Source organism: Hipposideros armiger, unplaced genomic scaffold (genome assembly GCF_001890085.2).
Source record: "Hipposideros armiger isolate ML-2016 unplaced genomic scaffold, ASM189008v1 scaffold_271, whole genome shotgun sequence".
Classification (NCBI taxonomy): domain Eukaryota; kingdom Metazoa; phylum Chordata; class Mammalia; order Chiroptera; family Hipposideridae; genus Hipposideros; species Hipposideros armiger.
In genome coordinates this window covers 1,013,720-1,041,033 of record NW_017731621.1, presented here as the reverse complement: position 1 = coordinate 1,041,033, position 27,314 = coordinate 1,013,720, and the positions used below count along the sequence as shown (strand labels likewise).

The following is a 27,314-nucleotide window of genomic DNA, read 5'->3' as shown; positions in this document are numbered from 1 at the left end:
GCCCCCGTTAGGAGGAAAATTAGGGAGTCATGAAAATATAAACTTGAACAAAACACACCTGCCTGTGGTCATTGCTTGATTGCACCCACACGCACACCCATACGCAGGCTAGCCAACTGTGTGTGGGCGGTGGGCACGCGTCCCCATGCACATCCGCAGGGAAGCGGGCAGGTGCTTTTGCAGACTGGCCTGGTTGGGAAGCTCGGCCCTTTCGCGGAAGCTAAGGCCCCATGTGTGGGTCGCCAGTGCCCTCTGCTGGTCACCACAGGGCACTGCTCAGCTGTGCCAGAGACAGAGGGCTGCAGTTGTCTGCTGGGAGCTGAAATGATGGCGTGAAGCCCTTATGCTGAAGCCAGAGTGAGCCTGGGCATGAATAATTTCCCACATTTGTAAAGTGTTTCTCGCCTCTGGCATGAGTTAAATAATGCATCTTCACTGTTCCATATAAGCGACCTGCCTGGTGCAGCTGCTCCCGTCCCCACCAGAGCTGGCCTTGCTCAGAGACACGGAGCCAGCGCCTCAAGCGGTTGGCACACACGGGAGCACAGGAAGCATCCCAACCCCTTGCCCCAAACCAGTCGTTTCTCTGCGGTCGGAACACTCGCTTCCCTTACCCATGGTAACTGTGTATCTGTAGAAGCTGGTTTCCTAACCATCTAATTAGAAAAGAGTAGAACTTCCGCTGGAAAGAGTGTTAACTCATTTCTACTGGCAGGCGTGCAGGCCACTGGAGAGCCTGCACAAATGCGGGACTCGGGCGCCCCAGGCGTGGCGTCAGAGTCGGCACTCTGTCAGTGGCTTCGTGGCCATCAGACTGGAGACACGCGGCCCTGGCGCCTTTGAGGACATGTAGCTCAACACCCCAACTTCCAGGATGGCCTGGGGGTTCAGGACTTACCTCAGGGTTCCCAGCCAATTAAGTTGGCCCTGTGATCCGTCAGCTTTGTTCACCTCTAAGCCCTACCGCATCGCAGCCCTGATGCTGACACACCGCCACCCCAAGCTGGCGCTTGTCCTAAGTGTGGCTAGAGGGGTCCAGAAAACCCTCTGCTTTAAATGGTCACCCCCATTCAGGGACCATGATTCCAGAAACACAGCATTAGAGAGTCATCCAAATGCACAGCAGGACAGGCTGTGGATGACAGCCACTGCATTTAGTAGGTGCCTACTGAGTGCCCAGCTCTAGCATCAGCTGTACACACACTGTCTCTAATCCTCACACTTCTGCAGGAGGATGCTGGGCCTATTCCTGGTTTTCACATGAGGAACAGACTCAGAGGGGTTAAATTGTTCCCTTAAGGTTTTGTAGTTAGTAAGTTAGTAGTTAGTAGTTAGTAAGGCGGGGACATTCTCCGCCTCCACACGCAAGTCCCACTGCTTTGGGGTTGAGCCTTGGCCTCCAGTCTTTTTTGTTGCTTTTAATGCAGATGACCTGGAAGGAGGAAGTATCAAATCAACTTGTTAGGGGGACCCAAGAAGTGTCCCCTAACAGGGGACAGGAGTTGATTAGGGAAAAGGAGGTATTTTCTTCTCTCTCACCTGAAGTTTGGGGACCCACTACATAGAAACTTAAACAGCAAGTAAAGATTGTGCTGATGCATTATATACACACAGGCTTTCTTCTTCTTAGGGACTGCTGCTCTATTACCTAATATGTCTGGGTAAAATCCCCATAAATCAACATGGTACAAAATACTATTACCCCACAGGCAGGGGAGGAAACTGAGGCCCGGAGAGGGGCATAAANAAAAAGGACAGCAGTGGGAAACTTGTGAGATCTGAATTCAATCTGTAGCTTGGTTAACAGTATGGTACCACTGATAATTTCTTAGTTGTGGTGGATATGGTGGTATAAGATGGTAACCTTAGAGGAAGCTACGTGAAGGAGATAAAGGGAGCCCTGTATTAACTCTGCAACTCTTCTGTAAACCTAGAATTATTTAAAAATAAAAAGTCTTTTTAAGTGCTATGTATCTGCAGTAGGGTTCTCCAGAGAACCAGAACAAATAGGATGGATGGATGGATACCTCTAGAAAGAGCTTTATTATGAGGCATTGGCTCACACAATTATGGAGGCTGAGAAGTCCGCAATCTGCAGTCGGCCAGCTGGAGACCCAGGAAGTCAGTGGTGTAGTTCAAAGGCTGAGAGCCAGAGGGCCCGTGGTGTCAAGTCCAGTCCAGGTGCAAAGGCCTGAGAACCGGGCTGCTGAGGGCCGGTCAGACAGAGAACCCTCCCTTCCTCCAGCTCTTGTTCTACTCAGACCCTCCACTGACTGGATGAGGCCCATCCACACTGCGATCCTCTTTACTCAGCTCACCAATTCCAATGCTCATCTCGTCCAGAAACACTGGCACAGTCACAGTCCCCAGAAATAATGTTTAGCCAGCTATGAGGGCATCCTGTGGTCCAGGCAAGTGGACACATAAAATGAACCATCACAACAGCCATGTTTGTATGTGTACAGCCCAGTCCTGGAAAGATACACCCAAAATGGATAATGGTGTTTGTCTCTGGGGAGGACAACTGGGGAGTGGGGTCAGGGTGGGAAGGAGACTTACTTTTGCACTGAATACCCTTTGGTACTGTTCAAATTTTTAAAACATGTACACATAGTATACATTAAAAAAATTAGAAGTAACAGTCACACTGGGCATGCTCTCTTGGAGGCAGGCAGTGGGAGGGAATTTTGTGTGTATTCAGGTTGTATTCAGGAGGTGCCCTCGGGATGAACAGCTGTGGAAGACAAGAGGAGAAGCAGGGCTGGGCAGAGACAGAAGTCCAGCTGCAGCGATGCCCTGGGAGGCTCCAGGGCCAGAAGGGCGGGGCCATCACACCTGCCTCTGCCAGTCCTAGATGTGGGCTGTGCTGGGACTGGTGAGAGCCTGGTCCAAGTGGTCCAGCTGAGGCGATCCCTGAGGGGTGGCAGCCAAAGGCAGCAGCTAGAGCCCCGAGTCCTCTGCTGGAAAGGGAATCTGGGTCCCACATCTGCATGTTCCTCACAGTAACAAAAAATGCCCATAATAACATGGAAAAACGATTATGAAACGTTTAAAGGAAAAAACAACAGGACACAAATTTTTATCTATAGTATGGAACAACTGGGCAAAACAAACAATAAAAAAANTTTAGAAAGGTGAAAAAGAGTGTTTTCCTGGAAAGGAGGAGCTTGTACTAAGAGCACCCCTCCAGGGCTCAGAGGTCATGAGAGCTCCCATGGACTGGCGCCTGGCATGTGCTACCACCTCCTTATTCCTCAGCAAAGCCAGTGGAGCAGGTCCTACAGCGATCTCCACCTTACACTTGGTCCGAACTGCTGGGAGTTGGGGAGTGGGGGTTCCAAATGCTATCTGCCTGGTAAAGCCACAGGTGCTCTCCAGGCCACACTGCCTCGAGGGGAGGGCCTGGGCTGGTGTGGGGCCGGCTTGAAGAAAGGACTTTCCTGCTCTCCGGCAGCACTCCAGTAAAAATGGGCCAGGTCCTCCTTGCTACAGAACGTCGCCAGTGTGCAAGGGACCTCGGATTTGGTTACCGGCAGACCACTAACGGAGTTTTTACTACCAAGCTACTACAGAGCTGGCTGTAGCTCTAAAGTAGGTTGTGAGGAACGGGCTGTCAGGGTCTGATCAAAACAGTGTTGTCAGTGGGGCCCCCACTGCACCTTCCCTCCAGGTGGCCACTGTTTGGCAGTTGTCAGGTCACACAGTGCAGAGAGGGTGTTATAAACTCTCTGGGCTTTGGAGAAAGGAAGGGAGTGTTCTCACACGTTTGGCAAATGAAAAGCACACGTTAAGTCTGCAGTGTCTGTGTGAGCTGCACGACACCTCAATTCCTCGGGCCTTCAGGCTGCCTTCCCAGCCTGAGCTGATGTGCACTCAGGGACTGGCTATAAATCTTCATAGTCGCCTGTGCGGAAAATAACCCAGAAGGAGAGTCTGCTTGCTGCCCACCCTCCGATGTCATAGAAGTCATCCCAAGGCAAATATAAATCTGGAGTTAATTTGTATCTCTGCTTCCTTCCACTGGGACACTGAATGAACACTTTCTGACACCCACATATGATGATTGCCTCTGGAAAGTCTGGTGTGTTTGTCTTTCTCTCTGTGCCATTTACTTCTCGGGGAGCTTTGCTGAGCTCAGCCCAGCAGTGCAGGGGCTAGAACATCAGTGAAAAGGGTGCTCACTCTTGCTCACCTGGGTGAGAAACCCATTCCAAGGGCAAATGGAGTGAACGATTAACTTTACAGCAGTGAATTTGGGGGGAGTTGCCGGGCAAGAACACAGTGATTTAAGGAGCCTAGATCCTTCCTGCCAGGCAGCCCTGTGCAGTAGCTCTTCCTGCCCCCCTATATCTAGGAGGCTCAGAGAAGCTAAGGCGTTTGCCACGCTGGTTTGGACCTGGATGATTCTGAAGTCTGTGCTCCTGACTACCACACTGTACTGCTCCCAACATACCGAAAAGACTACGTTCCAGCCTGGAGAGACAGCCGCCAGTCAGAAATGGCACAGCCAAGGCAACACGGTGTGGCTTACCGAAGAGGATTCAAGAAACACATGCGTTTGAGCAACAAAGAATGCGGGGTCCCAGTCCAAGGCTTGCCGTCAACTGACTGTGTCACTGTGTGCACGTGATGTAACCTCTTTCAGTGCTCAGTTTTCCAGACATAAAAATGCCGCCATCGGACACTCTTGGCTTGTCCTCTTAGTTCTGACATTCCAGATCCTACAATACTGGGATTGGGAAACATGCTGTGAGACTTGAAACAGGAAGCTTTCGTTCACAGAAAATGCTCTTTTACAAATGGACAATATGGGCATTTACCCTGAGAAGTAGTAAACAGTTCACTGAAAACACCTGATTACATTTGAGAATGAGAAACCCATCCCAGATACTCAGAGCTTTTCAGGCCACACCAGGACCCTGTGAAGATGTCATGGCTAGGAAGACCCTACAGCAGACAGATCGCTATCAAAATGGGCAGTTAGCTTTCCTTGTGTGGAGGTGCATTGCTCAGCCTGCCCCCTTTCTGTCTCCTTGCTGTGAAAACCCACAGCACTAAGAGCAGCATTTCCAAAGCGTGGCCCATGGATGACGGACCTGGACTGACCCAGTGCAGATTCCCGAATGCCTCACCAGACCTGCCAAGTCACCAGTTCTGATTCTGGGGCAAAATATGCATTTTGAAGAAGATTTCCAAGTGATTCTGCTGCATGCTAAAATGTGTAAACTCCTGCACGAGGGTGGGAGTGACAGATATACCTCCAGCAGTACCGGTGTTTTAAACGTTGAAGCAATGCGGCCTTTGTGGTGAAATTGTGGGCAGTCACTGTTGGCTTGGAGAGGAACGTGAGCAGACCTGAGCACCTCCAGAAACCTCTTAAAATCTGCCACTTAGGCAGGGTTCATCAGCCCTTGGTGCTCATGCCTTTGGAAGGCCCATCTCATATCACATTAAACATCAGAATATTTCCATATTCCCCACGAAATATAATTCTTCTGTTTAGGGAAGGGAGTCAAATGATTTGCGTTTTAAAATATTTAATTAATTAACAATGATTATTTCTTGGCAATCATCAAGTAGGCAAGAGTTAAATTTAACATCACTGAAGTTGATGTGTTCCAGTTAATAAAATATTAAATTTCAGTCTTGCAAGGGTTTTTCTTTCACACTTTGGAGTTCAGAGCTTCTTTATCAGGCCCCAAACAGAGGCCCATGAAAAGCTGCAGGCCACCCATGCTGTGCCTACAGTGTCCCCAGGATGGCCAGTCTAGCACAGTGGCTCCCAGGTAGGGAAGGTGGCTGTCCCAGACGGAAATGGGGAGGAGGGTAACTCAGGTGTTAGGCGGTTTGCATGCCCAACGTGCTGTCCTGACATCCTTATTGATCTTATATTGATGTTTCCTTTGGATCTCCCTGTGCCACTCAGGAATGTTCAAGCACAAACCCTCAAAACAATTGGCAAGTATGTTTTTACACATTTAAGAAATCTTTCCATTTTATGTTGTATGTTTTCAATATTTACCTTACCAAACTCTGTAACTGAGATGGCAGTTTCCAGTTTTAGACATACCTAGGAATTTAGAAAAAGAATACAAAGTATTGGTCAGGGTGGAGTGTGATCTAGAGCTTATCCGCGCTTAGCTCTGTGTGGTAACTGCTCTGTGCCAGGCACCGTCGTAAGCATTTTGCAGATATTAATACTTTAATCCTCACAAGAGCTCTATGAATTAGGCTTTATGAACCCCTTGCACAGATGAGAAACAAAACGCAACTATATTAAATGACTTGCGCATCATCACACAGCTAGGAAGGAGCATGTTTTGGTCTGCCATTTAACTTTCTAAAGCTGAGTTAGGAAACGTGGTCAGAGAATTGCAAAGACCTATCAGTATCATGCAACCCGTACAAGGAACGGGTCAGAAGAACCAGGCAGTCCAGCTCTGGAGCAGGGCTTGTGATGCCTGCTCAGGCCGTCCTGCGCCCCTCTGCACTGCTCGTAGGTGAGTGACCGCCATATTGCATCACTTTGCAGATCCTTCTATTGTGCAGTAAGCACCTTAAATTACTTTTTTTAATTCACAGTCTCGTGTGTCATCCTCGATGCCCCCAACAAAAGTGTGCATCCCTGCAAGGCCACATCCACCCTTATTCATTTTTGTTTTGTTTTGTTTTGTTTTTTTAAAGATTTTTATTGGGGAATTGGGGGAGGGGAACACGTTGGGGAATCGGGAAGGGGAACAGACAAGTTGCTGTCCTTTTGTTCTTCAGTCTAGTTGTGGAGGACATCGCTTCACTGGCCCATGCTGGTATTGTGGTCATTGCGCTCTTCCTGGCTAAAGGAGATTGGTCGCCAGCCATTGGACAGCTGCTCACGGCGGCTCTTGGCAGCTCACACCGGCTGCCGGCCACTCACGGTAGCTTATGGCAGCCCCACTGCAGCCTATGCCATCGCCAGCAACTCATGGCAGCCCAGTTCCAGGGCAAGCTGTTGTTCACCATCTTAGCTGTAGAGGGTGCAGCATCACTGGCCCATGTGGCATCTGAACTGGCGGCCCTGCTGCTCAGAGCTTGTGCTCCCAAACCAGCTTTTAACCAATGAGCCACTCAGCCGGCCCCTTGTTTTGTTTTTTAACTCTCAGAGGGTAGACACTGACCACCACTTGAGCAGGCTTGTTAGGTCTAATCCAATGTGGCCAGAACACACTTCCCCGTACAGGCTACATGATACAGACAGGTTTTTTTAAAATTCTCAGGTCATATTTTCAAAACCAGTTTTGGAAAGCTAAATAGCTGAGCAGAACATGAATTACATCAGTATTTTCATTGTAGGTCCAGGGAAGTTGTAAGCATCTCTTTGTAAATGGACGTCGAGATTCAGGATGAAATCAGACCCGGGGGTTCTGTAAGGCCTGTTTGCTTTCTTTAAAGCATAGCTGAAGCATGTTCTGGTCTCCAAATGCTTACACTTCTGGGGATAAAACATTCTGCACATAGAGTGATATATATGTACATGGTTGGTTGGCAAGGGATGAAGATATCTAGTAGATTTGCTCTCCATTGAATCTACTGAAGTGGTTAATATGCATATTTGCGCCTTTAACCAAAATTGTCTCATTTGTTACTGTGCTAGACACTATGAGATGGTTTTTTTTTTTTAAGTATAAGACAATCCTGACCCTCCGGGAAATTAGTCTAGGAGACAAGGTAAGTCATGACCACGTTAAAATTCAAATACAAAATAGTTATCATGGGACAAGAGTCAGATAATTGGGCTGCCTCTGAACCTACCCCTATGACAGCCGTGTGAAGTGGGGCCAATTGTTTCACTTCTTTGAGTCTCATTTTCTTCATGGTTATAATAGGGATGATGACAACACATAGCTCTGAAGTGACTGACAGGATTCAATTAAACTACACATGTGGAGTAATGTTGCTGATGACCCACCCCGCACCCGCATCCCCGTGGCTCACGTCCATCTCACCTGCAGCTGTGGTGGGCAGGTGGCACAGGTAAGAGCTTCCCCATGTTATGCACTGAATCGTGTTCCCTCAAAATTCATATGTTTGAGCCCTACCCCCACTGTGACTGTATTTGGAAAAAAGGGCTTCTAAAGAGGTAATTCAGGTTAATGAGGTCATAAGGGTTGGATCCAGTAGGACTGGTGTCCTTATAAGAAAAGGGAGAGACACCAGAGTTGTATGTGCACAGAGGAAAAGCCATGGGGGACACACAGAGAGAAGGCGAGCATCTACAAGCCAAGGACAGAGGCATCAGGAGAAACCCACCCTGCTGACACCTTGATCTTGGACGTCCAGCCTCCAGAACTAAATGTCTGAGAAAATAAATGTCTGTTGTTTCAGCCCCCAGCCTGTGGTATTTTGTTACAGCAGCTTGAGCGGACTAAGTCACCCCCTCAAGCAGCAGCCTTTCTCTCTGCCCTTCTGAGGGTGGTGCTCAGCCTTCAACAGGCCAACCCAGAAGTCGGGGGAGCGAAGGCCTCCAGGGACACCCCTCAAGCAGCAGCAGACAGGAGTCCAAGGATAAATGCCCCAGCCCCCATTGTCTGAAGGAACAATTCCGAGATGTGGTGCTGTGTCTCCTCAGAAGACCCAGCAGGGTGGAGCCCTGCACCCCAGCACCCCGCTGCGCGTTCATGCAGCCTTCCCTAGCTTTTCTCCTTCACTGCCTGACCTCGGCCCATGTTCTCTCTGTGCTTCCTGGGGTCACTTTCCAAATAAACCACCTGCACACCACCCTTGATTTGGGGTGTGTGCCTTTGCAGGAACCCAAACTTGGTCAAAAGACAAGTTCACGTTAGCGACTCAGTGAGCATCGCCTCCCCTAACAAAGACCTGCAAACAAGATTTACCAACAGAAGACCTGTTCCCAGGAAGCAAAAGGACTGGTTCCCAAATGAACGTCAAGGTGATCCACATTACAGGACTCAAGAGGAAAAACCAATTATGACTCTCAGGTGAGCAAACGGGATCATCTACATAAAGTTTTGGCGTTTCCAGCCGGAAGGGGTCTTGGCTCTGAGTTAACCACAAACTGTGACATCCTACAGACGAGGTACATGTGACTCAAAAGATAGAGACCTAGTCAGTATTGGTGCCCAAAATAGGACCCTCTGACCAACAGCTGGAGCAGCTCTCCCACTGGCATGCCCTCCAAACCAGCTGGGTAAGCCACCCCGCAAGTGCTCTGAGCTACCTGGAAGTTTATTTAGCCATGTGCAGGATGAAGGTAGAGCTGGTGTTGTCCCAAATCTCCCCTCCAGAGGCCCCTTGAGAAAGAATTTATGAGCTGCTGCATCTCTAGTCCCTTCCTTGACATTTATTGGCTTTTTGATGAATGTTAGAGCAATTTTTCTGTCAACAGCTTCTCATTAGGGGTTTGGTGATGGTCTCGCCGACCATTATTTTACTCAATATCATGCCTGGTCATTGTGAAGAGAAGAGGTTCCACTCAGAAACCATCCATCATTCCAGCAGCGAAAAGCTCGGATAATCCCACTTAAATGCTGCTGCGCTGACAGCCGCCCAGGGCACGCACAGAGAATTTAGACAAATGGACAGCCTTTAATGAACGGCTCATCTTTTGGCATCATGCCTCTCCATTCCTTTAAGGACATATTTCAGGCTTCATTCTCTCTGTTTCTTTTTAAAATTAAATTATGGAGAACTTGGTGAAATCACCACTAGGACTAACTTCTTAGAGACGACAGGCTCTCACCATGAGTGACAAGTCTGCCTTGGAGAGTCTGGGACTAGCAGGTGTTGGAAGGAAGCATCCGGTTTTCCTAAGGGACGGTTTTCTTCACCCCTCGAGGGCACTGTCTTAACACAGCTGTGGAACAGGAAAGCCCCTGGAGATGTCTGGAGTTCCTGTCATTCGTTAGCCTCAATGTCAACCTTCATTCGCCCTCCTCCACCTTCCCTACACCAGATACATGACTCTAAACCGGAATGGCATATTCTTTAGGGGGTTTTTATTATGAACAAGATCAAACATATGGAAAAGTCTTGAGAACGTGTGATAAAGTACCATGTTCACAGTACCAGCTTTAATAATTATCAGTGAATAAGTCATCAATTGTCCTGGCCAATCGTGTATCGCCTGCCACTCCCCCCTCCCCATCCCCCAGGCAATTTTGAAATGAATCTCAGAGTGACCTCATTAGAACAAAAGGCACTGCTGAGATGCTCCTGGTGCTCTTACCACCGAGGAAATTACAGGGTCTCAGGAGACCTGAGCCAGGAAGTGGGGGCAGAGGCCAATATCTGTATTTTCTCTTATCTCACAACTCACTCTGTCACCTTGTGTGCCTTTCCCTCCTGTTTCTCTCTCCTATTCCTGCTTCACTTCCCAAAATAAACTACCTGCATGTAAACCTGGGGCTCAGACTCTGCTTTCTGAAGGAACCCAGGTTAGGATCCCAGCCCTGCAGAGGCGCAAAGGCAGTTCAAAAATGACAGCAAAGGGAAGTCCCAGGGTGACAGCTGGGCAGGAGGCTGGAGAGTAGGCAGCCCAGACAGAACTCCTCCTGGAGGCCTCAGGAGGGCGGTGTCCTAGAGATCAGTTTAAACTCAGTAGACATAGACTTGACACTNACAAAACACCACCTAAATCAGTGGTTCTAAACTGGGAGCAATATTGGCCCCAAGAGACAGTTGGCAATCAGCACAGCCATTTTGGATTGTTACAAGTTGGGGGTGGGGGGCATTACTGGCATCCACTGGACAGAGGCCAGGGATGCTGCTGAACATCCAGCCACCCACAGGGCAAATCCACACAACAAAACCTTATCTGGTCCAAAATATTCAATGGCACCGAGACTGAGAAACTAGGATCTAAAGGCTAATGACTCCCAAACCTGTATCTTAAGCTAGTCCCATTGTCGCTCACTGCATAACAAACCACCCACAACTTAGGGGCTCGAAACAGCAGTAATTTTTTTAGCTCATGAGTCTGCAATTGGGTAAGGGCTCAGTTTGGAAAGCTTATCTGTGCGCCACAATGTCTGTGGCCTCAGCTGGGAAGACAGGAAGATGGGGGAGTGACAGCTAGGGGCAGTCATCGGAGGGCTCATGCACTCATGTGACTGGCTGTTGAGACTGCCTCTCAGTGGGGACCTCAGCTGGGACACTGAGCACAGCCTCTCCGTGTGGCTTGGGCTTCCTCAGAGCAAGGCGGCCAGGTTCTCAGGCTGAGTTCCAAGGGACAGAGCCAGAGGGAAGCAGTGTCACCTTTGACCAAGCCTCTAAAGAACTATAGTGTCGCTTCTGCTGTACTCTGTTTGCCTTCGTCCAGTCATTCATTGAATCATTCCGATAAATATTTAGTAGGTTGCCTGCTGTGTGCGAGGCACTCCTCTGGTGCTGGACATACAGACATGAACAGAAAAATGAAATTAAAAATCTCTGCCCTAATCAAGCTTATGTGCCAGCAAAGGCGATAATACAATAAACAAACAAATGTGTAAAACATATAGTCTGTTAAATGGTGAAAGTACAAAGGATAAAAATACAGCCAGAAAGGGGGAGAGTGCTGAGGTTTGATGTGCAATTGGAATAGGGTGGTCATGGAGGACCTCGCTGATGAGGTGACATGTGAGCAGAGACCTGAAGGAGATGAGGACACGTGGGGACAGAGCCTTGCAGGCTGAGGGAACAGCAAGTACAAGGACTGAGGTGACAGCATGCATGGCGTGTTCGGAGCAGCAAAGATGCCAGCGGGGCTGCAGGAGAGGGAGCAAGAGGACAGGGAGGAGAGGCACCTCTCTGCCCGCCGTGTTTCCTGTGCATCTGGAAACCCCTGTTCTAAATCGTAAATTTGAGTTTCAAGAAGCTGGGTTTTGTAGACTCACAGAGTCAAGGCATAATACATGGCAGACCATACAACAGAGGAGACTGCAGAGTGAGGAAGGTGTGCTCCCCCTTTCTGCAGGCCTTGGAAATCGGGGGAGAGGGCTGTGGAGGGCAAGTTACAGTCATACCAGGACCCTGTCTGTCCCTGGACGGCGTTCTCTTTCACTCCCCCTCCTTCTCTGGGACACGGAGCCTACTCTGTCACATCAGACTGAGCTGGTGGCTTCTCTGAACACTTCCCTCCTCTGGAAAGTAGCCACTGCTTTGGTTTGTGGGAGGCGCTGGGCCTCGCTGCTGCTGCTGCTGTGGCGTTTTCGGTTTCATCCCATCAGATGTGGCCGGTGTCCTGTGTTTGGCCCTTGAAAGCAGCAGCTCGAATCTCCTGCCTCGGCAGGGCCAGGAGCTCAGCTCTGGGGAAGGAGCAGGAAGCCACAGAGAGTCCCTCCTCTCCTCACTCCTGAAGAGATCCCATCTGTCCCTGGCAGGAGTGTGGGTATTGGAGACGGGAGAGGTGACGGATGACGCGTTATCTGAGGAAGCAGATAACTGGGCCGAGGTTGTAGGGAAGTCAGGACACCCACTGTCTCAGTAGAGTGAAATGGAGAGGGTGGGGCTTCGGTGGCAGCGGGTCAGAAGGAGAGAGCCTTAACAATCGCCCATGTTTCCTCCCGCAGGTCGCCTTAGAAATGCTTTTTACTGGGGAGCCCATTACTGCTCAGGAGGCCTTGCTCCACGGGCTGCTCAGCAGAGTAGTGCCGGAAGAGCAGCTGGAGGAAGAGACCATGAGAATCGCGAGAAAGATCGCCTCCTTGAGCGGGCCGGTGGTGTCTCTGGGCAAGGCCGCCTTCTACAAGCAGCTGCCCCAAGACCTTAGAACAGCCTACCACCTCACCTCCCAGACCATGGTGGACAACGTGGCTTTGCAGGATGGGCAGGAGGGGATCAAGGCCTTCATTCAAAAGAGAAAACCCATCTGGTCACACTGAGCCGGCCTTATCAGCGGGATGGAGGGCGAGTGAGCCCAGTGGGCAGCACTCAGGACCGCCCCCCCACTCCCTGATGTCTGATTCCCCCAACCACCAATGGGGCCTTGTGACGCTAACAGGAGACAGCCTGCTTCAGTAACTTTAGGATTGGTTTCACTGCCTGAGGTCTGTATTACCAGCTATGAGTCCATGGGGAAAGGATGAAACAGAGAATCACAGGAAATACGAGTTTGAGAGCAGCGAGCACCTTTGCTGGGCCAGCTATGGCAGAAAACCTGGAATTCGATACTCCTTCATGGGACCTTCAGTGAGGGATCACCCTGACATGGGAGAAGGTGACGATAAACTGAGGCGAGAAAGAAGGATGCCAACCTGCCTCTGTTATCAGAAATATCCCCTAAGGTGGAGGTCGTGCTGGTTGCCCAAGACACATGGAGCATTTCAAATCTCCATGCGATATTCTCCACACTGAACATCTTCTTGGTTCTGTTGCAAAATAACCAGGCCTACGGCTTTGGAATCGTCTTATGTCATTTTAAAAGATGATATATTTAGAGAGACTGGTAAGTTTATCTTCCCAACAGNCCAAAAATGGTTCCAGACATTGACAAACATCACCTGGAAGACAAGGGACAATGTCCCCTAGAAGAGGAGGGACAAAGTCACCCCCAGTTGAGAACCACTGTCCGAGATAATTATCTGGACTAGTTAATCTTTGAGTATCAGTTAAAAATGAGGCAGAAACGAGCTTTCAGTCATGCGCTGGGCTATTAATATTAAAAGGCAGCATTAGCTGAGTGCCTCCAGGCACTGCGCTAAGAGCTTCCCCCGTAACCCAGGGCAGCCTGATTCTGTTCTGGACCCGAGCCCACCTCAAAGCAGAACTCAGCACCACCTTCAACTCTCCCCCAGTAGAGCCAATTCTCAGAAAGCTTTAAAGAGAGACGGAAATATTACTGAAAATGTACTGAGGAGACCAAGAAGAGAAGCCTCTCCCTAACATTCACACTTCGACATTTCTGTTCTTGACACTCCAATTTTTTTACCAGGCCTCTGGGTGTGGGGGGCAAACTCTATTGTCTTCAGCTCCAGCTCACCCTCTGACCCGCACAGGCACTGTGTTATTTCTCCAACATTCCCCATCCTGAGACGCTTATCAGAGTCTTCCCCACCCAAACAAGTTTCTTGCCAACGAGGAAGATTTTTCTCCATTTCATGTTTATAGATAAGAATGCCGAGTGACTGTCCCCAAGTCTCACAGCTAATAAGTGATAGAAGCAGGACTCAGGCCCCGGTAACTGAGAATAAACCTCTGTCAGAGCACAGAGATACAGTGCTGAGGGCACACGATGCTTTTATGGGCTCATGAAAATGTCTTTATGTTCATTTCTTTTATAATTAGAAGAATTATATTCTAAAATACAATTTATTTATTTATTTATTTTTTANGTTTAAATTCTACTCAGTTCCAATAGGTTTTTTAGTGTGTCAGAGACTGTCAATCAATGAAGTGCACAGAGTTCCCGCCTTCCCCCCACAGGGAAGTCAGGAGCAGTAGACAGCCGGGGACCCAGCTCCAGTGCTTCCAGCGCTGCTCTACCCAATGGGTTCCAAACTTCACCGAAGAAACTCCACTCTCATCTCTCTTACATTGGACTTCCACATATTGGTTTCAACTGATAAAAGTATCCTGCTCCTTTAAATTTTCTATTAAATGTTTGAAAACCGTTGTGTGTAATGCTCCCTAAAGAACAGTGCCTTAGGCCAAGAAAGAGGAATTACCTACCCAAGAGTCAAATAGCACGTTAATGGCAGATGTAGGATGTATTCGTTTCCTACTGCTACTGTAACAAGTAACCACAAACTTAGTGGCTTGAAACAACTCAGATGTATTGCCTCACAGTTCTGGAGGTCACAAGTCCAAAATGGGCTTCACTGGATTACAATCAAGGTGTTGGCAGGATTGCATTCCTTCTGGAAGTTCTAGGGGAGAACCTGTTTCCTTGCCTTTTCCAGCTTTCAGAGGTCACCCACATTCTTTGGCTTATGACTCCAGCCAGCAATTGAACCACTCCAACCTCTGCTTCCTTAGTCATATCTCTTTCTCTGGCTCTAACCCTCCTCCGCTCTCTTGTAAAGACATTTGTGATTACATTGGGCCCACCTGGGTAATCCAGGAATAGCTTCCCATCTCACAATCCGTAATCACGTATACAAAGTCCCTTTTACCATGTAAGGTAACATATTCACAGGTGTCGGGAATTAGGACGTGGACACCTTTGAGGGGCCACTGTTCTGCTACCACATAGGACCAGAACCCAGGTTTGTTGACGCCCAGCCTGGTATCCCTGCAGAGCCCAGGTTCTCATTGCCCCATCCATCTTCTTGACTCCTCAGAGTTCAAGGTCATCTCTGAGGCCTCAGAGGTAGCAGCTGGGCTGTATAGCAGCAGAGGATTTCCTCTTGAAGTGGTGGTTTACTGTTCTGCACACCGTATATATCCCTGATACTCCATAACTCCCCTATATCACCTAACTCCTCAGAAGGAAGGGCGTTGTCCCTTAGGCTCAGGATGTATCTCCGTGGTTCACTAATGAGGGTTAGAGGATAGACTTCACCAGGAATGGAAATAGCACTGCTGGCCTTCTGTGTTCCTCTTGGGAACCTGAGTGTGGTGGAATGAAGCACCCCGATATTTAAAAGGCCCTGGGAGTACCCCAAGGGCTGGTATCCATGCCCAATGCCCATGTTGATCAGAAACCAGCAAACAAGGGAATCAGGATGAGAAGAGCAGGGAAGAGAGATACAAGCTGAGCTGCTGGCATTGGTAGGTCCGCGTGAGGCCAGGACAAAGGAGGCGGCGCTCACAGAACAGTGACAGGCTGGTACGGCACTGCCCGTCGGCTGAGTCACCATGACCCACAACTCAGCCCCTAAGCCAAGAAGGTCTGACTGAAGAAGGAACAGAAAGGGACTCCGACCAGAAAACACACACCAGGAATCCCATGAGCCTTAGTGAGCTTCCCACTGTGCAAATGATAAAATTCCAAAGGTGGTAGGTACCACTTTTCTGCTACAGCAAGCGGGGGTTCAGGAAGGCTGTCGCCTTAGAGAGGCGGAGCCAGGCGGGAGAAGGGTGACAGAGGGTGTTAACTATGATCCAGGAACCAAACCTCACCCCCCACCCGCCGCTTCCCCAGAGCTGAGTAAACTAACAGGAGTAACCTGCAGCCAAAGGCCAGATTTTTCTGATAGCGTGGAGAGAGTCTCCTGAGAAACCCAGCTGGGAAAGGGTTAATGATAACTACAGATGAATGATGTAGTCTGAAATGCAGACAAATTATCTTCTCCTTATCTAGGAGAGGGATACTAATTAACTGAGCCAGTTCCTCTTTGGTCCAATCTCAGGAGGGAAACTGGCAGGTTCAAAGGGTTGGCTTCATGGGCGTGTGACCAGGCCAGTCCCTCAGCGCCCCACAATCAGAAGGACCTCACATTTGGTTGAATGCTCTGCTGTCAGCATCTCGAACTTCTTCATCATTTTTGAACAAGACACTCCTTGTTTTTGTTTTGCAGTAGGCCCCATGAATCATGTAGCTGGGCCTATAGGTATATCCAACATGTGTTTGCGTAGGACTTAACTTGAAGGAGATGATAAAATGCTCAGGGTCTCAACTTGCCAGGTAGATATCTAATCTATCCATTCAGTCAGACAGAACTCGGCAGGGATTTCTCTCCTGCCCCCCTCCCCCCCCCCCCCCCCCCCACACACACACGCACACACACATGTCCAATCCCGGGCTTCCCCCTTGCACATCTGACCACGCCAAGCTGCAGTTCCATGACATTCCATGACGACCACGCCATCATTTAGAGGTGCTGAAAGGGATGTGATTGCATTTCAGGGAAATGATTTAGTACTTAACTGAGAGGCTCGTATACATTTCTACCATGGCTCCGTGAACTCAGGAGAGCTGAACTTCAAAATGAGTTGGGACATTTGGAATTTAAGCTCTTTAACAGACTCAGCACCATCAGAATAAGATTTGAAAGAGAGAGAGAGAAAAAAGGAAGACAACACTACAAAGAAAGCAGAAGAGTGATTTTCTTACAAGGTGGTTGTGAGGTTTAAGTGGGAGTTCATTAAACAGAGCATCTAGGACATACATATAGAAGCTGCTAAATAAATGAATGTGAGTTCCCTTCTTCTCTTCCAAACTCCTCTTTGTATACTCTTTTTTCCCCCAAGCTTGCCAAGTAAGCTACTGCCTTAAGCTGCACCCGCCCCTCTGTTAACTAGTGGTATAGGCTAAACTGTCTCCTCTTAGAATTCCTATATTGAAGTCCTAACCCACAGTACCTCAGAATGGGACTGTCTTTAGAGATGGGACCTTTGAAGAGGTAATTCAGATAAAATGAGGTTATAGAGGAGGGCCTTAATCCAATACGACTGGTGTCTTTACACCAAGAGGCGATGAGGACACAGACACACAGAGGGAAGACCATGTGAGGACACACGGAGAAGACAGCCATCTACAAGCCCAGGAGAGGGGCCTTAGGAGAAACCACACTTTGACCTGGGACCTTCAGCCTCTAGAACTGTGAGAAAATAAAAACGTCTGTCGTTTACGCCACCAGTCTGTGGTACTGTGTTATGGCTGCCCGAGCAGACCAATACATCTAACATCATCAGAAATATGGTTCTTGGATAGAGGTGAGCCTACGTTGCCAAAATAATGAAAAATCTTTTATCAGGCAATACCTTGAAGAGAGTGGCACTGCTCTTAGGAATCTGGTGACTAGATGCTTTCCATGGTTGTTTGGCCAGGCGTTTCTTCTCCTGGGGGTTCACTGCCTCCTTGTAAATAGAAGCCACCGCACTCTCTCTCCTGCCAGCCCAAAGTACCCAATTATTCACATAGTTCTGGGCCCTGTCCTAACCTCAAGGGAAGACCTATCTTGGCCCTAATACAAGCCCTAAGCAGCAGAGCACACACCGAGTCAGTCTTCTGCCCAAGGTCCAGCACCCAAATTCTAATTAAACTTGTGGTCTAATGGGCTTGACTTGTGTCCCCTAAGAAAGGTGCCAGCCAAGGAGTTGGAAATTGACAATGGTTCTTAACATTGGGCTATTTCTAATTCCTGGCAGAATTATGAGGTGCCATGAAGTTGGGATCAAGGTAGGAAGGACCAGAAGACCTTATTATACCGTTCCTAACCACACTTCCACTAAGTTTTCTCATTGCCACCACTGTGTTAAGCACATCACATACTTTTTTTCTCTCAAGCTAGATTTCAACAACACAAAGGAGCCAGCCTGCATTGAGAAAAGCACGGAGAGTCAGGCCTGTGTTTAGGGTGTTGGGGAAAGAACTTTTCCAGGTGATCTAATGCTTTGTCATTACCGTGTAAATTGCTTTTCTCTGGACACACACCTCTGTACCTAGATTCTCAGATATGTAATGGCTCCTTTCTCCTGGATTCTTTCCCAACATATATTATTGAATAATAATATCATTTTAATTAATTTATTTATACGCTGTCATTATTTACTCAGACATTTTCCACTCTTCTTTTTTCCTTCTCCTTCTTAGACTCCCATACATGTATTTTGGTATGCTTAATATTTTCCCATGTCTCTTAAGCTCTGTTTTTCCTCCATATTTTTTCTCTCTGTTGTTCAGAATATATAACTTCTACTGTTTATCATGTTCACTGATTCTTTCTTCTGCCATCTCACATCTGCTCTTGAGACCACTAGTAAATTTTTTCATTTTGATTATTGTACTTTCCAACTCCAGTCTTTCCATTTGGTTTCTTTTTATAGTTTTTATTTCTCTATTGAGATTCTATATTTATTGAGTCATTGTCATTATAGTTTTAATTTTAAAAATACGGTTTCCTGGGGCTGGCTGGGTGGCGCAGTTGGTTAAGAGTGCAAGTTCTGAGAAACAGGGTCGCCGGTTCGATTCCCACATGGGCCAGTGAGCTGCGCCCAAGCTGAGCTGCCACTGAGCTGACAACAGGTGGCTGGATGGCACAGCTGGAGAGAGTGCATGCTCTTTACAACAAGGCTGCTGGTGAGACTCCCACATGGGATGATGGACTGCACCCCATCCCCCCACCCCCGCAACGAGATTGAAAGCGGCAACTGGACTTGGAACTGAGCTGCCCCCTCCACAACTAAGACTGAAGGACAACAACTTGACTTGGAGCTGATGGGTCCTGGAAAAACACAATGTTCCTCTTCCCCAATTCCCCAACACTGTTCCCTTCCCCAATACCCCAATAAAAAGAAATCTTAAAAAAAAAATACGGTTTCCTTCAGTTCTTTGAACTTGTTTTTAATATCCATTGTGAAGGCTTCATCTGCTAAATTCAACATCTGGGCCCACTCAAATCAATTTTCTCACTGCTTTTTTTTTTTTTTTCAGAGTATGGGTCACACTTTGCTATTCATTTGCACGTAAATTTTTTGTTTGTGAAAATTGAATGTCTTAGATAATATCTATTTTAGGTAATATTTTACTAACTCTGGATTTTGATTTCTTTTCCTGAGAGCTTAATATTAAACTAGCCTGCATCCAACTATAGAATCTCTCTTCCCCACAATGTGTAGCTGCTGTCTGTACTTGGGTTTTTTTATTCCTATTGTTATTTATTAGCTTGAATTCCTAGGAATTGCCCCTTGCCTGTGTGACTTAGTGGTCAGCCAATGAATGAATCTGGGCAAATGTTTTTCTCAAATACCACAAGCCTGCAAAGCCTCCATCCACTTCCTGTGAATAGATGTGTGTGAGGGTCAGGGAGGGTATTTGAAGTTCAGCCAGCACCAAGTCTGCGTTAGTTTTCACATTCTACTGGGCTTTCTGGGGTCCCTCCTGCATGTGTGCAGTTTCCCAGTCAGCCGGGGTGTGTGGCAAGCCTAGCTTAGCCCTTCTTTGCCTCTCCCATTCCAAGATTTTCTGTTAAACTTATGGCTGGTTCACCGCTTACCCCAACCAGGAACACATTCTCAGACCTGCAGAGCTGTGAGTTTTCCCCATTTGTTTCCTGCCAAGTGCTCTGTTTCTGTTACTGTCAACACTGCAGGTTTTCACCCTTTGCTCAAAATTGATTTGCCACCTTTGGCAGCAAACTTGATATTTTTTCTGGTCAACCCCTTGCTGATAAAACTGCAGACAGAACTGGGCAAGAGGGCTGGGATAGAGGCAGAGAGACGACAGACCCCTGCTGTTCTCGCCTGAAGCTCTAGCTGTTTTTCTTGAGCAAATGCGGCTCAATTTGTTATCTGCCTCAGGCAATTTTCAGGACCCAGAAATGGTTGGTTTTGACAATTCTGTCCAGTTTCATATTTGTTTTTGTGGAGGAGGGGACTTGCTGGCCTTTTCATGCCACCATAGCTGGAAGTTTGGCCTCTGAAGTGCTTTTTTGAAATGTTAAATGTGATAGGGCATGCATCTCCCAGTTTTCTGCTATTTCCACTGCCCCTATGGTCTTATACTTGTTTTGCTTCATTGATTTAAATTAGCTGCTGACCCTTGAAGGCATTTGAGCTTATGAATTATGGTCCACAGGGGTGACACCTAGATAATGTCCTAAGTTTAACAGAATGTGTAAATAGTGCTAATCACTGCACAAATATCTGCCTTCTTAAAAGGCCTCTGTGCTAGATTCTCAGATAGAAATGCATTCAAGAGAAGGTCCTTTATCTTCAAGGCCCCTACAATCCTAGGGAAAATGAGGAGCATGGAAGACATAAGTAAGAGTCTATGATAAGCACAAGAATGTTCTTTGTAGGATGGGAAGGACAAGAAATGATTTAAGTTTATGACATATAGACTCTTTAGATGATTTGAAAGGTTTCTTTTCAATTACTAAAGATTACTTAGGTACTTGGAATGAAATTACTTCAGTTGGAGAGAATAAACCGGTGTACTCTAACAAAGAGACAAGAATTTGGGATGCTGAATTTATGGAGTGTAGCATACCATCTTGCTGGTGGTAGAATGTGCATAATAAACACAATACTGAATGAAGAACAAAAAAAATTTAGGTTCTAGTCCCAGCTCTGCAACTACCTAGCTGTGAGATCACCTACCATTTTGAAAAATTTGTTCCCACATCTGTAGAATGAGGAAGAGAAATTGTTTTTTACTTAAATGTTCTGTGGTCCTAAGGGAGAAGGAGGTAGCCTTTTTCCTACAGCCTCTAGAAAATACGATTATGTTTGCTCCCATGTAATGGTAAGAATTAGTCACCAGATTTGCCCAAAGCAATAGTCACCCGAATGGTTAAGCAGGGTTTCCAAATGGTTTTCAATTTATTTTAGTAAATATACCGGGGGTGCCAAAAAAACGTATTGTGGACACTTTGGTCAACGTCGCTCAAGCAGTAGTTCGCCATAATCAGAAGCGTCTGGACGCTGATGGTAANCTAGGCAGGTGGGCAGGAGGAGAAAGAGGAGGAAAGAGTAACATGACGAGATGGAAGACACCTCAGAAGAGCGTGAGGTTATACACACGGGTGGAAAAGCCATTCTGCAGGAGGTTTGCAAAGCATGTTTACTGAGTTGATGTGTTTGCAGCAGACACAGATAAAGGTTATATTTACAATTCCTGAATGAACCATTCTGTATCTTGAGACATCCTGTGCTTGATCTATCACATACCCAGACTAGGTGTGACAAAGAAAAGTACTAAAGAAAAAAAATAATAAGTAATGCTCTGAAAGTGATAGTGAAGAAGATGGGAGAACACAGCTCAGTTCTCATCTCCTGGACCCCAAGGTGCGAAAGAGAGGGTTGTAGAGCAAGTGTTATCCTCAGGGAAGAATGGAGTTCCTTTCCCACAAGGAAGATGGGGGCAACCTAGAACTAGGAAGGGCATGTAGGAGAGGCCGCAGAGGGAGGTAGGGAACGGGCTGGGAAGCAGGCAAGGCCGGGGCTGTGCAATCCATGCTGTGTGTGTGTAAGAGAGATCCAGCCTGCTCCTTTCGCCGAGTCTCACGTCCTGGTACAGAGCTGCGTCTGCTCCAAGGAAGGACAGTCAAGCGCCAGGGACTCTGCACGGAGGCAGTCCGCTCTGTAACACCCAGTGCTCCCACCCATACAGGCCAGCACAAGTCCTGGAGATGGGAGAGTGAAGGGTACCAGAAGAGGCCACTCAAAATATGAATAGGAGTTCAGGACGTGCCACCCCAAAACATGCCACTTCGGTGTGCTGATTATTTTGAGCCATAGGCACTTGAAAAACAGCAAATTCAGGGAGAAGCTTTCCCTGAACTTCCCCTTATCTGCCCACAGACAGGGCCTCCAAAAGAGGCTCAATTGTCATAAATCCCCTGCTGGAGTTTCATCAACCAGGGAAAACTGACTCTTGTCACAGGAGAGGAGACTAGAAGTTGACACCACACCCAGACTTTGTGACAAACTGTCCCATCTGTTCTTCTAAGGGCCCTCATCCTTCCTGAAAATCATTTCCTGCCCCCTAAGATGCCTGTGTTCCCCTCCCCTTTTCCTATTAGGATGGCATTCAGGCCTGAATTCTAAGCCACCCCAGTCAGGGAGCCCCTCATCTTTCCCTAGGTGTCTCCCATGTACACGTGGGGTCTACATGTTAATAAACTTCTGGTTGTTTTTCTCGTCTTAATCTTTGTTTTATTACAGAGTCTGAGCCAAGAACTCAGACGGGTAGAGGGAACATTATTTTTCCTCCCCTACAAGACCNGCATATAACAGACATTCAATAAATACTTTTGAGTGAATGTTATTGGGTAGTCTGCCTAGATGGGTGTATAATGGTATTAACTATTTTCTTTTTTATAATAAAATATCATACATACAAAATGCATAAAATGCATATGTACAATTTAAAAATAAGTGGATACCCATATATTACCAGGAAGTATGCCAACAATATCTTCTGAGGTACCAAAATAGATTTATACCAGCCCTAAGTTCTAAATTCTTTCACATCGTAAGTTGGTTAGGACTTCCTTTGATGTAAGTAGTAGAATAGCTAACTCAAACTGGCTTATAAAAAATAAGGACATTTATCATATAAAGTCTCATAAAAATAACCCAGTGGTAGGGGGATCTTTAAGCAATGGCTGATCCAGTGGTTGGAAGGTGTCACCAAAGTACTGTTTTGTTCCTTCTCTCCATTCTGCCTTGTTTGATACCAGCCTCATCCTAAGGCTGACTCACTAGTGGTGGCAAGATGACTGCTGATAGGCCCAGGCTATATGCTTTGTCTTCATGTCCAGACAAAGAGCATCATGAGCTAGAAATGCTGAGAGCACTCTGATTGGACCTGCTTGGGGCCACTGCTCACCGTTGGACCAATCACATGCCTAGAGGAAAGCAACGTGCTGATTGGATTAGCTAAGTCAAGTGCTCCAACCTTGTAATCCCAGGTCAGAAACATGTGGATGCCCAAATAGAAATCAGGGACTTTTGGAAAGGCAGTAATGCAAACTGGGATGGCATTCACTACTGTCCACTGTACCCCTATTCACCAAAGACCTCCTGACAGCTGTCGTTCAGAAGCCAATTTTATCTAGCTGTAGCCATATTCTAACAAGTGTGGTGTCTGCTCTCCCAGCCCACAGCAAGTGAAAGAGCGCTCAAAGCAGACAGATTGACAAAAACAGCCAATGACACCAAGTAGACACAAGATTCCAAAAAACATGATCATTTAGCCACAAGGGCAAAAAGACCAACACAGTGGCTCACGGATGACATCACTGAGTTTCTCCTCAGTACAACAGGCATATTATGATGACCCTGCGAAATAAAATGTTTAAGCTGTATCCTGTGGGTCATGTTTAGGAAGAAAAAGGGATATTTAATGGATTTTAAAGAGATTCTATCACAACATGAACCATTACAACAACGACATTCAGAGATAAGTTTTAGTTCTCCCAAATGATGCCAACTAAAGGAGCTACTGTTAGCTGTAATTAAAAAAATTATAGTGAAATGAGAAGCCATTCTTTCCACAGTTTCAGAGAATTTCTACCTATTCCAGACCTATTATTAAAAAAGAAAATTATAACAATTTAATGAGCAAAATGAATATCCCTTCCAATCTCAAAAGTTAAAAGTTAAAAGGGGGAACTTAACACTGTATTTCCCACTTCTAGTAGGAAGTACATTGGCACTAGAAACCTAATACTCATTGGGAACCTGACTATTGTTTTTTAGTTTGAATTCCCTAACAGCATTTTGAGCAAGGAGGCAGTGGGTAGCATGACCCACAATACATGGAGAAATCAAGACCAAGTAGTGAAATAACTCAGGTCCGGGGAGCACTGGGTCCACTGAGCAGTAGAACTTCCAATATTGGCCTTTCTCTAAATTATGTTGGGCTGTTGATTTTTTTTTTTTTTTAGGTACAAAATACAAAAAAAGAGAGGAATCAAAATCTGAGACTCAGAGACAGGACTCCACCTGGGGACTCCATAGTGAGGATTTTATTCAATTTTTAAAGTCATTTTTACATCCCACAGTTCATAATTTTTTCTTTTAAATCTTTTCCTTCATCAATCAGGACAGCTTCAAGAGTAGAAATAGCAGGCAGTCCCCGAAGTAATATAATCGAAGGGCCACTTAGGAAAGACCTTTACTCTAAATTCTTTTTCCACCAAAATCAGGAAATTCCACCAATTGAGATTCCTGGGGGAGGAACAAGGTATTTTCCCATCTCCAGGGTCCCCTAATAAACTGCATACATTCCTGAGAGACATAATAAGACCCTGGGTAGGCAAGGCCCTGACCAATGAAAACAAAAGGGAACTGTGGGTGGGATAGGGGAACTGAAACAGAGAGAAGAGAGTTAGACTGGCTTATTACTTTTACCTTAATCCAGCCTTCTTTACAATTGTCCTTAATTCTCCACCCTCTGAGTCCTTCTCCCTATTCTGGAGCAGTCCATTTACAATCTTGCCATTTCATATATTATGGGGACTATAATCAATAATGTTGTAGAGATCATGTAAGGTGCCAGGTAGGTACTGGACTTATCAGGCGGATTACTTCATAGATTGTAGATACCTGACCACTGCACTAGATGCCTGAAGCTGAACAATATTGAATGTCAACTATAAATGTACATATTATATTGTATTGTATTTTAAAGTACAGCATAGGGAATATAGTCAATGGTATTGTAATAACTGTGTACGATGTCAGATGCGTAGTAGACTTGGGAGGGGGAATTATCACTTTGTGAGGGGTGTAAATGTCTAATCATTATATTGTTTTGTATACCTGAAACTATATATATATATATATATATATATATATANTTGTAATTGCAGAAGTCAAATGTGACTTGTATTCATCTTTTGTTATCGGTATATATTGAGTATTACAATTTTAATACAGTTTTCCTTTCTTAAAATATGTATACATTTTTTTGGTGCCCTCTGTATATTTGAAAACCTGATAAAAGTTATGACATCTTTTTCCAGGGGGCGGGGGGAAGCACATGCTCCTAAACACACAAAATGTTGCATATAATCTCAGGGAACTCACCCACCCCTGGAAGCCAGTTAGGGACTCTCAAAGGAAATAATGAAGAAGAGGCCATGACAAGCTTCAAATTCTTGGATGCGGCTCCAGTTGTGGTAGGCTTCCCACTCTTTTTAGAATAGTCAAAGAAAAACAAAAGTGAAGGTCTAAATTAAAAACTAACCTAGAACAATCTGCTCCAGAAAATGAAAACTGTTCATTACTGAGAAAGGCAGAAGAGAGAAAAAGAAAACCTTACTTAACAGAATCCCAAGCCCAATGGAGGAATGAGAAATTAAAGGCATTAACATTTGTCATAACCAAAGAAGGAAAGACTGCAGGAAATGATTAATAAGTCTGCAACAGCAATTATGACCAAAGACCGGAAACTGAGACAGGAGGCTCTCAACCTCATTAGTTAATTTGAATGCAAAACTACAGGGGGACCTTTAATCCTTCCACAGAAAAAGTACCGGAGATCATCTGGAGAGTCATTAATGCTGTCATGCCCCTTCTTTGTGCACTCTCCCTTTGGGAAAATGGGGAAGGAATTCAGCTGGGTTAAGCGAGCATTTTTTATTTGATCTCCTAGAACATGTATGTTTGGTGTTTATTTTGAAATCCAGATTAAACCATCTTACAGAGAACCAGCCCGAGGGCTAAAGTACAAATGTGTCTGACAATAGAAGAGGCAGAGCCCAGGGGACCAACATGGCCTTTGGTTTCATGTTAGTGCTGCTGACGCTGCATAGCACGGATGGACAGAAGGTCAGAGGTTACCAAGCACCAGGGCAGGGACCCCACATTCTACAGTCACAGGCAACACTGTCATCACCTGCTCCCAGTGCTGCTGCTGCACTTCCAGGCTCCCAAGTCAGTTGGCAGGGAGGATGGCATCAGGGGCAGCAGGACGGAATCCACAGTGCTCAAGGACTTTGGGGACAAGAGATAAAACGCAACCACCTGCGTGTTCTCCTCTTGCAGGTTCGTGCTTTTTGCTCTTTGGAAGGTTGCTGAAGCTAACGGCATCGACGTGTGGTTTGAATTGCCTTGGCGTGATGGATTGTGCCACACAGGGAATGCTCCTCGGAGGGTTTTCGTGTCATCCATGTTGTTTCTTCCCATAACGTGATTTCCTGATCAAATACAGGGAATTGGTCAACCTTAGGCATCTCGCTCTGAAGTTTTCAAGTAACTACGTTTTGGACATTGAAGGAAAGACCACCAGTGTTCATAAAGTTTCCATCCGCTTCATTTTTCTTTAGTTCCTCACCCATCACTGATAGGATGTCAACGGGAAGGATAAATAAAGCTTCTCCAAACACTGCCCTGTGTTCTCCCAATTCCGCATTTGTATATCTATCTGCCCACCAGAGCCCCACCTGAGTGTCTAATGAGGCATCAGAAATTTAACACATCTGAAACAGAATCCTTGATTCTCTCCCCAAAACTGCCCCTCCTCCAAGGGTTCCTGGGTACCTTTGATTCCTCTCATTGTCCCCCTTGCCACATCCAATTCGTGTTCTCTGACAAGTTCTGGGCTCTACCTTCAGGGTCTGCCCACCTGTCACTATTCCCACTGTTCTCCACCAGAGTCCAGGCTCCTGTTTCTCTCACCTGGAATCGTGCAAGAGCCTCCAAACTGGCCTCCCCGTGACCACCCTTACTCTCTACACACTATTCTCCACACGGCAACAGCGGGCCTTTGAATGCTGCATCAGATTCGACCATTCCCTGTTCACAGTTCTCTGAACATATCCCCTCTCCCTCTGAATTTAGCCAGTCCTTGCCATAGCACGTGAGCATGTGTTCCTGCCTGCCTTTCTGACCCCTTCCCCTCACTCCCTGCACTCTGGCCCACTGGCCTGCAGGCTGTTTCCAGAGCACTCCAAGCTCACTCCCACCTCAGGACCTTTGCATGCACAGATCCCCCTGCCTGGAGA

General features: G+C 46.7%; 1 protein-coding gene and 1 long non-coding RNA gene across 4 annotated transcripts in view; one reads left to right on the top strand and one right to left on the bottom strand.

Moving 5' to 3' along the window:
* ECHDC3 (enoyl-CoA hydratase domain containing 3) overlaps positions 1–13,441 on the top strand; it is a 26,343-nt gene extending 12,902 nt beyond the window's left edge. The window contains exon 5 of the mRNA XM_019656988.1: positions 12,546–13,441. Within this exon, the coding sequence (XP_019512533.1) occupies positions 12,546–12,857 (312 nt within the window). The 3' untranslated portion in view covers positions 12,858–13,441. The remainder of the gene's footprint in view (positions 1–12,545) is intronic.
* Positions 13,442–25,264: 11,823 nt separating this feature from the next.
* LOC109390486 (uncharacterized) overlaps positions 25,265–27,314 on the bottom strand; it is a 25,346-nt gene continuing 23,296 nt past the window's right edge. For all 3 annotated transcript variants that reach the window (XR_002125582.1, XR_002125581.1, XR_002125583.1), the window contains one exon: positions 25,265–26,507. This is a non-coding gene — a long non-coding RNA (uncharacterized LOC109390486). The remainder of the gene's footprint in view (positions 26,508–27,314) is intronic.